At 30.8% G+C, this 18,894-nt stretch overlaps 1 protein-coding gene across 3 annotated transcripts in view; it reads right to left on the reverse strand.

The window, feature by feature from the left end:
- Window positions 1-18,894, reverse strand: part of LOC111625696 (hepatoma-derived growth factor-related protein 3-like) — a 114,525-nt gene that overhangs the window by 34,017 nt on the left and 61,614 nt on the right. For all 3 annotated transcript variants that reach the window (XM_023368909.1, XM_023368908.1, XM_023368907.1), the window contains exons 5-6: window positions 18,045-18,092; window positions 12,902-13,027 (exon numbers count right to left, since the gene is read on the reverse strand). In XM_023368909.1, coding sequence (XP_023224677.1) covers window positions 12,902-13,027; window positions 18,045-18,092 — 174 coding nt within the window. The remainder of the gene's footprint in view (window positions 1-12,901; window positions 13,028-18,044; window positions 18,093-18,894) is intronic.

Genomic DNA, 18,894 nt, shown 5'->3' on the forward strand with positions numbered 1-18,894 from the left:
GATAATCACTGGGAGCAATATCTGGCAAATATGGTGGATGAGGTAAAATTTCCCAGTTGAAGCTTTTGAGTTTCTCTACAGTTATTTTTGCAGCATGTAGTCTGGCATTGTCATGTTGCAAGAGAACCTGCTTTCTGTTCACTAATGACGGTCAATTTTTTTTCATTTAAACGCTCAAATTGATCACAATACATTTGAGCAGTAATTGTTTGATTAGGTTCTAACAGCTCAAAGTGAATTACACTTGACATATCCCACCAAACAGACAAAAGAATTTTTTTTGGATGCAACCCACCTTTTGCAGCCAGTTTTGGCTGCTTGTCACGATCTGTCCATTGTCTTTTTCTCGTCACATTATTATAGAGGACCCATTTTTTGTCTCCAGTAACCAGCCAATCAAGAAAAGGTTCCAAAGTAATGCGGGATAAAAGAGACGTGCAAATGTTTACATGTTGTTGTCAGTTAGCTATTAACAGTTCATGTGGTATCCATTTTCCTAGCTTTGAAACTTTTCCGATTTGTTGTAGATGTCTATGAACAGTTCCATGGGATGAATTTAAACGTTCCGCAATTTCATCAACTGTTAAAGATGGTTCTGCTTCAACTAGTGCAGAGAGAGCATCATCATCAAAGTCAATGGGTGTTCCAGTACGAGCCTTATCCTCCACACTAAAATCATTATTTCTAAATCTTTCAAACCACTTCTGCGCAGTCCTTACATTAATTACAGTTTGATTATGAACAGTATTTAATTTTTTGGCTGCATTTGTAGCATTCTCATCACTTAAAAATAAAAAGTATAAAACATGTCTCTTATATTCATCTGTTACTTCCATTTTAACGAAAATAAACAACTGAAATGTTCCCAATTCTGAACAGTATTATATGAATGAGATCCAATTTAACACTTCAATGTAAAAAGTATCACATTAGACTGGCATTTTTAACAGCAAAAGGAGATTTTTCTCAAGGTCATAAAATACGCATGAACTTATGGACTGACCTAATAGTATGGGATGATTCAAAGTAAAGATAGAGAATATAAAATTTTGGTATATAATATTGACAATATATCTGTTAAAACAATGTAAAAGGGATAACTTTTTAACAGCTTTAAAAAAAACATCAATATTGCTTATAGATGAAAATTCACTTAAATATTTTATTATAAGTTTAAAGATTTTATATTACAATACTCCAAAAATGAATTTCTACAATTTGTCAATACATATATCATGTTTATAAACGCTAAAAACATTGTAAATGAATAAAAATTTATTCATTTGCAATGTATTGTCATTATGAATCTGATTCATATAACATTCATGATACTAATTGATAAATTTATTTAATTTTCAAATTTATAATAATCTTAAAAAATTAGATCTAAAGAAATAACATGAAGAAGGATGTAATAGAAAAAGAAAAGTGTAATGGTCAATTGTAGAATGGAAAAATGGTGGTAAGATATAGTAACATGGAAAATGCTGATTAATACTAGACTCAACAGGAGTCAGAATGTAAAGAACATTGAATAGGATAGAGTACAATTATAAATACAGTGGAACCTCAGTATATGACCTTAATCCGTTCCTAATGTTTGGACTTATACTGAATAGGACGTATACCAAACCAACCTTTCCCATAAGAAGTAATGTAAAAATGATTAATCTGTTNTCATATTTTGTGATGAAGGTCCTGACTTTATTGGAAAAAAAAACAAGAATTTCAGAAAAGTCGTGAAGTTTCATTTGTCGCTTTTTTCTTTCGTTAAGCAAATGTCGGTAGCAGAAGATCGCATCCAAAATGCCTCGTTTTGCTTTTGCACTCCTTTCAAAATCTGGATCATTCACTACAATTCAATCAACGATTTCAGTTATCATTATCAAACTTTTACTGAAGAAATCTGTAGAGAAATTTTTTGGGTTCTTTGTTTTCAGAATCTCTATTTTCCAGTTCCACAAGAATTCCATGTTCTGCCAATTCTTAAAGGTCGTCGTTGGTAAGGATCTCACCATAAACCTGCCGTAACTCTTCAATATCCTGCTCGTCTACATTTCCTAGTCCTGCTATATTGATTAGATTTGAGTTTAGTCAACTTAATGATACAGCGATAAGCTCTTCTCGTTGAGAATTCTTGGATACCTTTAGCCATAACTTCTACACTTTGTGCATTTATCAGTTAATTTTTGCCAAGCGAAGTCAATACATAATGGAAGAGAAGGCAAATTCACAACAATCTTATACAGGTGATGAAAGAGGAACATTTTTGAAGTGCTTAATTTCTAGAACTTTATAGTATTGTCAAGAATCATCAGAATCATGGGAACAAATGCAGAAAGATTCATTGAATTTGTGTGAAAATTTTGGAATAATAGTGATAACATTGAAGAATTTTCAGAAACATCTGAACTAAATCCAGTAGTGAAATTAAAAGTTTTTTTGAAGATATTGAAGTCCCTAATAGTTGCAGTGAAGAAATACAAAATATGCCTGATAAAAATGAATTATTTGTTAATTGTAAAGATGAGAATTTTGGCGAAATATTGAAAGAATCACCAGACGAGGGAAATACAAAAAATTTTTCAGAACAAAATACAGTAGAGCGTCGATTATCCGAATCAATTGGGGACTGGTGTTGTTCGGAAGATTGATGTTTCGGATAACCGATTATATACGAAAAAATATATTAATTTATCCCATCTTGACATTTTTCTCCGTTGCGCGTCGCTTCTCGTTGAATTTTCGTCGATGTTAAGCCTAACAAAGACTATTGTATCGTTAAAAAATTTTTTTTTATTTTGTACGAACAAAATAAATATATTGAAAAATATAAAAACAATAAAAAATTATACTTCAGAAGTTAATTTAGTATCAAAAACATAAAATATTTGAGTAGCCCAAGACATAGCCAAAGATTGCAGCGCCACAGCACTGGCAAAAATTTAAATTTGCCGACTGGAATTCTTTCGGATGATTGGCTTTCGGATAATCGACGCTCTACTGTAGTTCATTGGACAATTTAACTGATGCAATTTATCATGCAACAAAACTGCTTGAATTCTTAGAACAACAAGCTACAACAGATACAAGGGTGTAAAATTCATAATAGTAAGAGGGCTATTTTTTAAATAAGGTCCGTTTTTTAATAAGAAGAAAAATACTGTATCATTAAAATATATTTTTTCCCACATTCTACATACTTTTATCTACTTTTCTACATAATTTCTATTTTTGTTCAAACATTTGTCATACTTGCAGATTTCTTTGAAGTCAGAATTTAAAAAATTTTTTAAATTCTGACTTCAAAGAAATCTGCCGCCTGCCACCAGAAGACATTAGGCCACGCCGCTTGTCTTGTATGGCACGGCAGAGTTTTCTAAGATCACACAATAAGCATCAGAATTGATTGTTGTGCCTCTCTGCATAAAATCCACTAACAAAGTCCCTTTCCTGTCCCAAAAAACAGCTACCATGATCTTTCGTGCTGAAATGGAATAACAGATTGTATCTTACAGTCAGCGGGCAACTCAATTTTCTTAAACATTATAAACTTTTACAGTTCAGCACACAGACAGATGATACGGCTGCAAATGACATCTAAACACACTGCTGCAATCGCATGTCATTCTCACTCTCATTCACAAACAGACCTTATTTAAAAAATAGCCCTCATATATTACAACAAAGAGCAGAAACAGTAAAAATTTATAATTTTCCATACTTTTGACTGTGATCAGTTTTGTTTCTTGAATAAACAACTATTTTCAGATTTAAATATTGAATTGTGTAAAAATTAATATCAGTATCAATTGTATTGTAACAAAATGTATACCTAAACAAATTAAAATCTAGTATTTGACAATAGTTACTAAATCATAAACTTAGAAAAAAATCTTAGTTTAAATAAAATAAAATAAACCTTTAACTATCCAGCAATAAATAATGTTTAATAAAAACGTTTTCAACCATTTTTAAATGGCCATTCTTTTTTAATATTGGTTCAACTGAAGATGGCCGTTTAAAAACGGTTGAAAACATTTTTATTAAACATTATTTATTGCTGGATAGTTAAAGGTGTATTTTATTTTATTTATATTATTCANGTATATTCTCCCCCCCTTTTTGGCGGCTTTATTATTTTTTATGTTATTTGCAAGTTATTTATAGATTTTCAGAAGACGCAAGTCCGATGAAGTACGCATGCGCATTTCGGTTTCTGTTTAATTTGTATTTCATGTGTTCTTTTTTAATGTTGGCTTTTTTAATATTGGTTCAACTGAAGATGGCCGTTTAAAAACGGTTGAAAACATTTTTATTAAACATTATTTATTGCTGGATAGTTAAAGGTGTATTTTATTTTATTTATATTATTCAATCCAGTATAAGTTCTCGTTTTTATTTATTTAACCTTAGTTTACTATGGCATCCATGATGTTATATTTTTTCCAAAATTGCAAACAAACAAACATAGATTTAAAGAAAGTACACCTTTTTGCCACCTTTTGCTGATTGATTTGTGTTTGCAAATAATCATATTATATATGAATCAATGAAATGCTGCAATAATTTAAATCAGCATAAATTTTGAGCTTTTTTTATGCTTTGAGCAGACTGCGTTATATCAAATCAGTATTAAGCGGGGTCTTACTGTATTTAAAATATTTAAAAGTAGAAAACAGCCAAATTTCAAAATAAATATAAATCAATAAAAAATTAATTTAATAATCTGATGTTAACAACCAGATCTAAGCAACCATCTCTTGTTTAAACATGTTTCAAACCAAGTGGCAATTGCCAATTCTTCTGCAATCTGCATGGGGAGATTTCTTGTGTAAGTCATGGATTTCAACGTCCCTACTTTTTCCTTCTATTATTATATATTTCTTCTGACAAAGTAGTTGTTTATTCTCTTGTTTTTTATAGCTATTTCACATTCTTTTATTCTGTCCCTGAAAGCCTATGTCAAATTTTTATTTTTTGTATCAGAATCTTGACAGAAAATATATACATAAACATAAAAATGAAAGTAAAATGAAACAACTTGAAACTCATAAGGCTGTTTGTTTAAATGTGTGAGGCAAGATAGGGTTTTTTGTCATTGAATGCTCAAGGATCACATCCTTGAGCATTCAATGACCAGAAGTTTTCCCCAAATTTCAACAACAAAAAACTCAAATTAATAACTTTTTCTTCTTTTTATTACAATATTCATGAAATTATGTCAAATACTCCATCTTGCTCTATAGGTGGGACAAGATGGGGTGTGCATTGAGGCAATATAGAATGGTACAAATTAAATTTACTTTCTATAATTATTAAGATTAAACATCAAATTAGCCATGAAACAATATTTAGGGTGTATTAAAGAAATTTTTATAGTATGGCAATTTACTTTAATTGAAGACATAAGGCACTTATGCCATGAACTTCATCCTTCTTATCCTCTTCTTCACCATTAGTAACAATTATACCGCTTATCCTATCTTACATTGAATCAGAATACAAATATCAACAATAAAGACATTCAGTGTCTTCACTGAAGAACTCTCCAGGTATTTTAACTGATGCATTCCTACTTTTCTTTCTTGTATTTTACTCTTTTGCAAGTTGATTACTTTTCCTATTTGTCTTGCTTTCTGTTTGTCATCTCTTAAGACTTGTTTTTCTTTGTTAAGATGGGGTACCAAATGAGAAGATAAAGTAACCTTGTTTTGCATCATAAAACACTTCTCTGTCTTACTTCAATATGCCATTTTGGAATTTTTCTTAAACTCTTTGGTAATCGATAGTATTAATAAAAAGATTTTATACAGTCAGATTAAGCTAAAAGAGTTCTCTATTGATAGAAATAATCAAAAAATTAGAAAACTTTGATTACTTACATGCAGGTGTTTTTAAATAAGTTACATCAACATGGCTGTCAAACATGTTGCCTCCAAATGCCAAGAGTACTAAACAATTTTTCATTATCTACTACTACTGCTGTGTTATTGCAACTAAATCATAGCACTTATTGAGTGAAATGCAGACCCATCTTGCCCTACCTTCATCTACTACTCAAAAACTCAAGTTGGTCTATTTCAGTGTCAAATCAAAACTGCTTGCATAAATAAAGATTCTGATCGAATAGAGTCCTAACTAGTGATGTGCCGGATTGTTAAAAATGTATATCCGCGGATACGGATCATTAGTGTCTAGATCCGCGGATACAGATCTCAACTTTCGTACTCAGTCGGCATGTGACCTTGGACCGATAGTTGACGCTTTGCATTAATAACGCAACGTGTTTTGACTTGCACTGTGCGTGTTTTTGTTTATAGTGTAAAAGTGTGCTAAATTAGAATTCACCGCAAAGGAAGACAGGATAAAGTAACAAAAGTTGATATAATTTTCCAATTAAGCTATTTCACATCTTTATACAGATTCTATTTCGGGGGATTCCAACTTCACGGTACAAACAGTAGCATGCGAAATTACAGCGATAATAATAGTTCGCTGTATCCAAAGCCTGTGTACAATACAGATCCTGATCGCGACAATATAACCCGGAACCTTAAACACTAACTTAACACTAATAGCAGAAAAAGGGATAGAATTAAGAAGACAGAAAAAATGGTAGATAAGATAAAAAAAAGGGATATCTGGGGGTTTTGTCTCTTTTTTCGGCTTGTTTCTTTATGCGTACTGTTCGGTGGGATAAAACATGTCCTTCTCCTATATCTGGCCAGTTCTCTTCTTCAATAAATAGGATTTTTCCTTCCACAGTTGTCAATACGACCTTAAAACAGGATCTTTTTTCTGAACTTATTTCTGAACTATCCGGTCATTGAAAATACGACTCCCAGTATTCTCACCTCGTCCGTACACTCTGAAGTCTGGTTTAAAAATGACCTGCTACATCATTTCTCTTTTTTCTCTGGCTCCTCTTTACACCTTTGCTCATCAAATTTCTAGGAACTGCTCATCCTACCCAAGGGACAGGGAATAGATAAGAAAGTTCTAGAAAAAATAGAACAATAGAACTAAGGGTAGAAAGAAGAAACGAAACTAAACTAAAATTAATATTTACATAAATATAGCGTACCGCCACAATAGTTTAGTGCAGTGTTTCCCAACGTTTTTTGTGCTATGCCCCACTTAAGCCTTTCTAAAATTCTTATGTCTCCCTAACATATACAACGGCTATACGGTTAACTTAAACTCTGGACAAGTCCATTTTCGAATTGCCCTCCTTAGCAATCCAATTGCCCCTTGTGAGGCGTGGACCCCATGTTGGGAAACACTGGTTTGTGGCTAGTGTGACACAGGATAGCATAGATTACTTTTGTGTTTTTGGAGAGTGTTGAGTTAAATTAAAATAAAAACAATGTTGACAAAAAGTTTAGTAGTGTAATATGGAAATATTTTACGATAGTAAATGACGAATGTGCTATTGCTATCTATCTTTAAAATTTCATATAAGTAATGAAATTCATTAAGATAAAAGATCCGCTAAAAAGTAACAGATACGGATCTTTTTTTTCCCTCAGATATCCGCGGATACGGATACCCGGCACATCACTAGTCCTAACACAGTTTCAAGAATGTAAAGTAATATTCAAGTTTAGACCTGCTTGTAGATGAAGTAAGCATTAGCATTAACATTAACTGGACATTTGCAATATATTTGTATTTGGTTTGTGGTGATGTGAGGTAGTCATTTTTCCTTTGCTTCATTTTTATATTACAAACTTTGAATAATTGTTCCAAAACAATAGAGTCAGTTTGACAATCAAATGGACGAGGTGGTTGAGATGTCAACTCAGAAGGACCTAGAATCAAATCTGGGTGAATAAATACAGGAATTTTCATGTGTGATCTGTTCTGAATACATCAAGCTGTTCTTCACTACCAGCTGCCCCCATTGGGGTATGGGCTGAAACTCATGATGAATATGATTAAAAAAGGCCCGCTTAGTGCTCACAGGGGAAAAAAAGAGAGAAAATCTCTATCCTGATACTTTTTTAATATCTATACTAACAGTTTTTCTCTTCTGAGAAAATTTTTCTATTAAGTTTTGATTCTGCTGCCATTTATTTACCCACATGTGGAAGAAACATGACAATCACATACTGAGTCATCCTTTTTCCTGATTGGTCAATATCAGGGAAGCACAACTACAATGGGAACAGTGTAAGATTAAATGACATTCACTTGTCATTAACCTCAGAGTCTGTTCATACAAAGTAAATGTGGACTCAGACTAAGTACACCAAGCACCTAAAGCAAGTTTATCATGTTATCTCAATTTTGATTATTACCAGTTTAAACAAGCAATTGCTCCTTCTGTCTTGACAAGAATTGATGATTACCACTTGTCTTGAACCATTCTATGTATTTGGAGACTAAATTGTTTTACCCCTCAGGCTACAAAGGGAACTTGTATGGAACAACCAGTCAAACAACTTTCCCCATCAGCCAATTTTGTTTCAAATGGATTAAGCTGATTTTGGCTGATCTTGTGCTTAAAGAGTTAAATAAAAGGAAATGAGGTCCCAACTTGGCATTAGATTTGGTAGTTAACATCAAAATATTTAATTTTTTTTATTGATTCCATCCAACACAAGATCTATATCCTGCAGGCCATTCACTTTATCATTTTGGCATGGCAACAAGTGACCTCAGTCTACAATCCAGAACTGCTTTGTAAAGTGTGGCTATGTGAAGAAGAATAAAGAAATGTGAGATATACAGTACAATGGTCAATGGAAATGTTAAGGATGACATCCTGCAAGATGAAGACTAGATTTGGTTAGGAACAAACACTGCTAGTATGGACTTTGATACCTACGTGTCTATGGACTTATGTTTGTAACATGTGTGCTAGAATAGGGAGAATATGAAGTGAAGTAGAAAGTAGAAGTTGTGTGAAAGAAGGTCAAGGAGTGATGATTAACAAGACAACAATGAAACTAAGTTTGAATCAATGCTGAGTTTTACAGAAGCACTTTGTGATTCAAGCCCATAAGTATTTTTGTATGCTCATGACATCACCAGAGACCAAGCAAACATTATGAGCAGTAATGACTCATATCTATCTAATATGGAGTGCTGAATTACAACTACAGTCAAAGCAGTTTAACATCACATTTATTGGACTGTCAGCAGAATTGACATTAAAAGAAGTCAAATAGAAGAGTTTGAGATTTGATGAAACGATTTTAATTATGCCAGTAAATGTAGGATATTGTATTCTGTACGAGTATACAATATCCTAAATTTGACACATTAAATGCATAACAAATAGTTTTATCATTAAGCACAAAATTTATTACATTTACTGTATTCATAAAATAAAGTAAAAAAAATTTAGCTGCCAATTTTTATTATAATGAGAATTATACAGTAGGATAATGCCTTACAGCATTACCAACTTTGAAGATGAAAACTACTAGTGTTTTCAAAAACATTTTGGACAAGAAAACAGTCAGATTTTACACTTAAAAAAACCATAAAAAAATATCCATTTAAAAAGTTATTTATCATATATTTTGTTATAAATTAAAAACTATTAATAATTTAAAAAGTCAATAGACAGCAGAGTGACATTAACCAGATAAAATCATATTTACTTATGAAGGTTGGCTAGGAATAAAAATTTCTGTAACAATAGAAAAAAAAATATAATTAATGAATGTTCTCAATATCCAGAAGTCTGAGATACTGTGCACTATATTACTGTAGTTAGTGTGTTACTAAATACTATGCATTACCATATACTGTACGGTTATGAAAAATTTTGAATGCATTTCCTATAATAATAAATTTGATAAAACCTACTAAAGCTAGGTAAAACCTTTGTATATAGCTGATCACAATAAATTATTGCAAGTCAAGGAGGTTTTGTGTAGTGACAAGCTAAGTCAAGTTTTTACTCGTCAGAGCAATTCTGGAAAGGGACGGTTGGCGAGTCACCTGGACAAGTCAAGACAGGTATGCCAACTGGAGTGGAATACCGTGTTTCCCCGAAAATAAGACCTAGCATAGGTTTTCCTGAATTGCTAAATATAAGGCCCCCCCCGAAAGTAAGACCTAGCAAAGTTTTTTTTACTCGTAACAGTCATCGACAGTGGCCGTTGGCTTTTTGAAAGTACAGCCACTGATTGGTCAGCAGACAATCACACCACATGGCATGATTTGCATAAAACTATGGCTTGGGTATCACAGATTTGCATAACCTCACAGCTGGTGATGGCTAATTAGTCAGCTGGGAATCACGCCACATCACATTTGCATAGTGCTACGGTTCAATAAGCACTAATTGGTCATCGAGCCCAATGTCGATGCTATAAAAAGGTTAAGTTGAAACGAGAGTGGGAAGTCCACTCCAGCATGGGAACTTTGTAAGTTCACTTCGGTTTTATTTAAGTTCAGTTCAACACGACCGGATATACGTCATTCTCGTCTAAGTTCAACTTGGGAATTTTTTTGTTCAATAATAAATGTGAAATTCTTCTTCATGGAAAAAATAAGACATCCCCTGAAAATAACACCTAGCACATCTTTCAGAGCAAAAATTAATATAAGACACTGTCTTATTTTCGGGGAAACACAGTAGTTAGAAAGCTCAGCTCAGCTCCTGATTGATCGGCCAACGAATCTAGAACTTATATCTAAGGCAACATGACCACTGGAACGAGAGCCTAGCCTAAGACTGTAAGGAAAAAGGAGTCCGGACTAAGATCTTGTAGTTAGTAACAATCAAGATGGATTGCTGTGTATCTCTGTAAATAGTGTTAAATAAATAGTCTTAATTTGCATTCAAGGAGTGGTAAGGTGTTCTTTTTGATGGACTGGAAATCGGAAGACACAATTTGAACTTTACTCAGTACTCATGTCCACCTTCTCGTTTTCCACATCAGAAAAAAACACCGCATTAACTCAGACAACCTTCACCTACTATTAGTAGAGCCAGCAGGGGTTTTACTGTATTTTTTGTATTTTATATAATGATAATAAGATATAAATTTTGATACAAAATAATTTTTGATTGCATTTTAACAAAGGTTTTTGAAAAAGTTCAGCTAATGTATGATCTATTTTCCTTAAACTAGACTTAAAAGTATTATGTTGTTTTTCTGAAAAACACTTATTTTGATCTTAACATATTATTATTATTATTATTATGAATATTTGGAAATTAGTTTATTCATTTTCAAACTCATATATAAGAACACACAACCTGATACATTCAGAAGATTATTTGGTATTTCAAACTAATAAATTATTAATATGTATATTCACCAAAAACTTTAAATATGTGCATTTTCTTTCACTGTCTCTTAAACTTATTAAAATACATGTGTGAAAAAATAATATACAGTAGAGCATCATTTATCCTAAAGCTGATCAACTGAAATGTTGGTTTAACGAAAGCATTCCAGTCAAACTGTGTCGTGCTAAATTGAACATTTCTGATACTAGATTAACTTCTAAAGTATAATATTTTTTTTGTTTTTATATTTTTCAATATATTTATTTTGTTTGTACAAAATAAAGAAATAATTTTTAACAATACAATAGCCATAATTATTATTTTAAAAAATTTACGTTAGGTTTAACATCAACGAAAATTCAACGCGAAGCAACACGCAACAGAAAAAAATTTCAACATGGGATAGGTTAATATATTTTTTTGTATATAATTGGTTATCTGAAAAATAAGTTATCCAAACAATCCCAGTCCCCAACTGATTTGGATAAATGATGCTCTAATGTAGTACATCTTTTAGAACTTCACAGAAAACAATATTTATACTATCATTTCTGATCCAATCATTAATATTTCAATTCTAATTACGTTAAATCATACAAATTATTCAAGTTAAAAATAAATGCAAGTTTGAATAGTTTAACTTCCTCTATTTAGTATAATTATTAATTAGCTAGAACCCAAGATGTCTTTTATTTTTCAATGTATACAAATAGGAATGCTTAGCTTTTTCCTATTTGTATACATTAAAAATAAAAGTTTAAAGATGACTGCTATGCTTTTATTTTATATATATAAATATAAGTAAAAAAATAACATTACACATCCAGTAAAACTTTGGTACTGGATGTGTAATGTTATGTTTACCTAAATTTTATTACATGAATGAATGAATTATTATTACATTATTAAATATTAATAAAATAAAATAGACATTCAGTGTTCTGTGTACAGAATTCAATTCGTAATTTTAAAAAATGTAAAAAGCATAATGAAATAACTTTGCTATCAAAATGTTGGAACACAATTCAAAGAAAAAACATTGTTGTTAGAACTGTTTTCATTTAACTTTGGTAATGTTGAAACAATGTTATTCATTGTTTCAACATTACCAAAGTTAAATGAAAACAGTTCTAGCCTTTTCCAACAGAAGTATTTTATTAATCAAATGTGTTTGACCGACTGGATGGCCATCTTCAGAATTGACAAACAACAGATTGGAATAGGAAAATGGAATTTATACAATTTTAAAATTTAAAAAAAATTATAAATTCTTAGATTTGCTTCAAAAATGAAACAATAGGTAAGGGAAATGAAACAAACAAAAGATAAAAACACATCAAACAAAAATACAGTTTGATTAGCAGTATGTAACTTTTACTATTAAAATTATTTCATTTAAGTATTACAAAAAGTTATTGAAATAAATAATAATGAATTCCTTAAATACAAAAGTTTTTAAAAATAATTAGAAAATTTAAAAAACAATAAATGATTCTTAATCAGTGAACTAGCAAGAAAAAGAGACCATATTAAACAAATTGAAAGAATCAAATATAGATAAAAATAATAATTCAAGAATAAGAAATTAAAAATTTTCTGCAATTTCTATACTGTGAATTTAAAGTAATTAAAACTTGTAATTACTTTCTTATCCTTATGCTTAACCTTATTTGGTTGTGTTTCCTCAGTAACTTTAGAATTTGCTTCCTCCTCCTCCTCCTCCTCTTTCTTCTCTTCCTCATCCTTTTCCTTTCTTGACTTCTTTGATTTCTAAACATTACATTTAGGAAATTTTTAGATAATTAGATAATTAATATTCAGATGAAACGAAATATTTACAAATTAATTGTCTCTCAATTAATTTTATACAATAATACTATACATAAGCAAAAGTAAAATTAAAAATAGAAACTTAAATGTTATTTGTATATATAAATAGATTTATTTAATATAATATAAATTTCACAAAGAAAGTTCACACATAAACCTAGATTTTCTTTTAAATTTTATTTTTTTTAAAAAACTTATTTTTTAGCATATATTCCCTGTATCTCTACACAGTATACACAAAATTTCTTTGATTCTAAGACACATGAGTTTGAAATCAAATTTTAAGACTTTTTGAAAAAAAGGAAAAATCTTAAGACAATAAAATTCATTATTTTAAGTAATAACAAGCCAGAAATACAATACAAGTACAGTGAGTTCTATTTTTAAATTTAACACGTGTGTTCTATAGAAATTCCTTTTAAAAATTACAGTATGAATTGTGTAACTTTTCCCAGAAGAGTTAAAATTGTGTGGGCACCATCTGTTATAAAAAGTTTTTGTAAAATCCAGGGGTAAGTTTAGAAATGTTACTCTTCTAAACCATACATACATCATGGTAAACAAGTTGTCTGATAGGGGAGAAAAGAAGGGGTAACCAGGATGAAGATGAGTTTATAAATGGAAGACAGTAATAAATTTGCAAATGAATGTAAGTGAGAGTTGTTAATCATGGGAAAATTTATGTAACTTTAACAGAAAATCAAAAATATCTAAAAAATTTTGTTATAAATGAATTGGAATTTATAAAAACGTACAAATATATAAGATTTTACAAGTTTTTAAAATAACATCATTACAAGAAAACATGTTGCAAGTGTTAATTAATTATAAGATAAACAAATGCCAAGAAAACAATTGTAAAAATTGACTGAAGGAGGACTAAAAGACAAAATCTAAATTCATTCAGACTTAGTCCCTCTTCAGTCAAATAAAGGATATTATAAGTGGTCTGAATTGTCTGTTAAGATTGGCCATTATGACAAATCTAAGTAAAAGTGAATGAAGTAACCCATAAAGATGTCAAAAATAGGTAATGTTTGGCAGCTATAGCTATTTTGTGTTCTGTATGTACAAAACTTTTAGTTTTAACATTATGTCAATGTCATCTTGAAGACATTTTAAACATTAAAAATGAGTTTAAATTAAATGTACACATTCAACAAAACTAATTTAAATAGATTTAACTACTGAAATATATAGCTAAAAATATCTATTACTGGCAGACTGTATGATCTACTTGTGATAATACTAATTGTTATTATGTATACTCATATATTAGATTGTTGCAAATGAAATGGCCAATTTTTACTTCTGACTTTGAATGTTTAATTCAAAGTCAGAAGTAAAATTAGTAAAATCTATTTAAATTAGTTTTGTTGAATGTGTACATTTAATTTGAACTCATTTTTAATGTTTAAAATGTCTTCAAGATGACATTGACATAATGTTAATTTAAAACTTATATATTCAATCAAAATTGTCTCCACCAACATTAATACACTTTTCCCAATGCAATAGAAATGTATTAACATCAATTTGGTAGAAATCATGAGAATGAGAAGCCAAAAAGACATTAAAGGTACTTTTTATTACATCCTCTTCCTTGAAACCTTTTCTTGCCAAAAAACTGTTCAAATGTATAAAAAAGTGATAGTCTATTGGAAAAAAGTCTGAAGAATAAGATGGATGAGAGAAGAATTTTATTTGAACACTTTCATTTTTGTGACAAATAATTAAAGAATTGCAGACCTCCAAGTGATGCTCCTTATCTCTCTCTCAGAGTTCATGTGATACCCATTTGTCAAGCTTCTTGACTTTCCCAACATGTTTAGATGTTGTGAAATGGGTAAATAATGTCCAGTATGTTCAACCTTTCCACGAGTTCCCAGTCAGTCAGGCAATGTTCTGATTCAATGATGATCTTCAATTCTGGTTTGTGAGATTTATATTCCCGGAATAAAATTTTCTGAACCAATTCATGGTAGCATGCTCATTCACAGAACCTTCATCAAAAGTTTATTGGTATTTCAGGTTGCTTCAGCTTCATCATGTCATTGCTTATACTCAAAAAAGAAAATTATTCAATGCTGTCAGAAAAAGTACTTTTAAACATGTGGAACACACAATATAAATGAGATTACATTTTTAAATTCACATATATGTGTACTCTTCCAATTGCAAAACACAGCACTGTTCATATGGAAAAAAGTTAAATTACAAGGCCAAAAAGTTTAAATTTTAAAAATCAGTCATTTCATTTGCAACGACATTATATATAATGTTCCTTATAATAAGCAAGCATCATTTGGATTCACAAAAGAAAAACCACATCAAATAATTCTATGCAGATTTATTTCCATTATGCCATTATGTTACCTTATACACAATAAATTTTTCTAACTGATGTCCACAGAGGGTTAACAAGATATTTATACAAGAGAAAATCAAAAGATCAATTCTATATATTTTTTTTTTTTTTTAATTTACAGTTCAGAAATATGGAAGGAATATACAGTAGAGCGTCGATTTTCCGAATCAATTGGGGACTGGGGTTGTCCGGATAATTGATATTTCGGATAACTGATTTTCGTAAAAAAAAAATAGTTTAACGTATCCGATTTCAAAATTTTTCTCTGTTGCGTGTCGCTTCACGTTGAATTTTCGTCGATGTTAAGCCTAACAAAGACTATTGTATCGTTAAAAATTATTTTTTTATTTTGTACAAACAAAATAAACATATTGAAAAATATAAAAACATTAAAAAATTATACTTCAGAAGTTAATTTAGTATCAAAAACGTAAAATATTTGAGTAGCCCAAGAAATAGCCAAAGATTGAAGCGCCACAGCACTGGCGAAAATTTAAATTTGCCGACCGGAATTCTTTCGGATGATTGACTTTCGGAAAATCGACGCTCTACTGTATGTATGTATTCAGTCTACTCTTCATTGCAGCCATCTTGTTTATTGAAATGTTTATTTTTAAATTGCTTCTTATCTATTTTTGTTAACTGTAGTATATTTCTTCTTAGTTGTTTCAAAGTATGACTGCTTATGAGAATAGAATGACAACAGAAAACAATCCTTTCTTTGACAATGACGCTATATCAGATTTAACTGCCTTGGCCAGCTGGCCATCCCTCTACACATTGCCAGAATATAGTAATGAGAAAGGAAAAACATGGCAACAATGTCTCTCTTTTCTAAGTAAGAGTTCTAAGTTCTTGTTTTAACAAGTGCCTAATTACCTGGTATTTCAATTCTCAACTTCTTTTCTTTACATTCACTAGGTTGTGGTTGTGGACACTTCAATAGAGTTGACTCATTTCACTTTTTACACAGATGGATATTTGTAAAAAGTATATTATTTTTGTTTAATTTACTAATAATTTACTGAAAAGAATATTAGCTCAAAATTTGTTGCTTAAACACTATGTAGTGTAATTAATCGATCACTTGGCATTCCTTCATCATCTTATTTCCAAATCAGTTGATATACATTTTTTAGATACACGTTTTGGGCTTAAATTGCCCCTCTTCAGTCAACTGTAGATCACAGTCTTTTAAACCAAACATTATTAGATATGAACCCAATAGGTTTACACAGTTATTATTCTTGTCTATCTTCGCTCCTCCTTTTGGACTGCCATAATAATGCACTTGAAGGGTAGGTGTACCGTCATTATGGAATTTTTTTATGTCCACCTATTTGCTGTTTTTATAATTTTATACTTGTGTTGTTAGTGTTCTCATGTCTACGTTTCAAAGAGCAGTAGGGCATGAAAGCAAATTTTACATTTCAAATTCTTTTTTTTTTCCATTGATAAAATCTAATAAAACTATATGGTTTTATTAGATTAGATTCCATTGATAAAATATAATAAAACTATATGGTTTTATTAGATTTTATCAATGGAAAAAACAGAATTTGAAATGTAAAATTTGCTTTCACGCCCTATTGCTCTTTGAAGATGGAAGTTGAATTTTGGGGTTCCAACTAAACATGTGGCCACTATCTACAGAAGTTCAAATTTCTTCTGATGTTTAAAAACTTTTTGATTCAATGTTAAGAAGAGATAGATTTAGTCTCAAAAGACATTTTACTTTATAAAATTAATTTGACTCCCTTACTATTTACTGTTTCATTATTAATGCTTAGTTATTACAGATGGAGTCGTGTGTGACAAAAGACAATACAGTGGGTGATCGGTTAACGAACATAATCCATTCCAAGACTTTGTTCGCTATCCAAATTGTTCATTAACCGAATACCGATTTACCATAGGTTTCTATGGGAATTTGATTAATTTGTTCTGGAAACCTCCCAAAATAAAAAATATATACTTTCTTACTACATTTATTCATATGTAATAATAAAAATACATATATACACGGTTTTGAATTTTTATTAGTCATGTTTTTTTCTGTTTGTGGGGGTTAAAGAACCTGTCCAATGTCGATTGCTTCAGAAGTAATTAATAACATTGTAATTGTAGAGATCCCTAGGCCTATTAACTTCAACCTGGTTTAGATGCCATTTAAGACTGTTGTTCCGACATCCTCCCACTTCTTCAAAAAATCTTTAATAGCAGATATCGGCATAAATCCACATTTTCAGAAGAAAACATAAAAGAATTGTTTCTGTCAGAAATATAAAAGGCTGGAATTACAAGAAAGCATTTCAAATTTTGGGGGAATACTATCTGATCAGTGTATACTGGGTAGAACGTCGATGTCTCCTGCGCTCTGAAAAGTTTCGAATTGTTGCCTGAAGACAAAAGAAGACCAATCAGTATTCATTATTTTATGTCGCTTCTTCTTGTGTTTGTTCAGTGAAGTGTTCATTGTCCGATCATAAAAATTTTTCGCGAAAGTGTTTGTTATTCGATTTGTTCATTAACCAATCACCCACTGTATAAATATATAAATTAAAATAAATTTAAACAGATTTTACATACCTTGTGTTCTTTATGTTCAGACTTTCGTTTCTGCTGACTTTCTCCTTTCTAAGAGTAAAATTTTTTTTAATCAAACTGAAATTTTAATTATCTTTTATTTTAAATTAAACTTTAAGAACAAGACAATGGATTTTTATATATTAACAATAACAAAAATTTAGAGATTAACAAAAGCAATTCAGATTATTTTTGTCTATTTCAAAGATATTTTTCAAAGATGACAGCTAAATGCTGGATATATTATGTTCAATTTACTTGATAGCCTAAAGTCCAGCAAAAGTTCTTTACTCATACAAATGGTTTTTCATCCACATTCCATTGGACATCATGCTGTGAAAATGGAACCAAAATGTTTGAAAATTTGAATGCAGCAAGTTGTTGTTCATTGATTGGTGGATCTGGGTCGTCACTGATCGGAGGAGACAATTCCCATATGAACCTGTGGTTTATGGGTGATAAAGGAATGCACATCTCAAGACCCAAAATCCACCTTAATCTTAAATGTACAAGTCAATCACATACAATGCAGTACTGGTTCTTATTTACAAAAAGACAGCATGCACAAATAACATCAAGCTGGCCTACAAAAGGAGCCCATACATTTCTCTACTTAGAAATGGCAAGGACCAACCATGTTTGACAACACTCCTCAGGCATATACTCCATCCCTTTGACTGACTACAGAACCAGAAATGAAGTACATTGGAGCTACTGGAAAACAATCACTTCCCACTTAAAAGAACACCAAACAAAAATTTACAGGGTTAGTGTCCTATTACATTATCAACTTATGCTTCCGACCTAAATGTGGCAGTCATTTTGATAAGACCAGCATCCTCTACCAAATGTC

This window comes from Centruroides sculpturatus, unplaced genomic scaffold (assembly GCF_000671375.1).
Source record: "Centruroides sculpturatus isolate CEXI.00-Female unplaced genomic scaffold, Cexi_2.0 scaffold78, whole genome shotgun sequence".
NCBI classification, from domain to species: Eukaryota; Metazoa; Arthropoda; class Arachnida; order Scorpiones; family Buthidae; genus Centruroides; species Centruroides sculpturatus.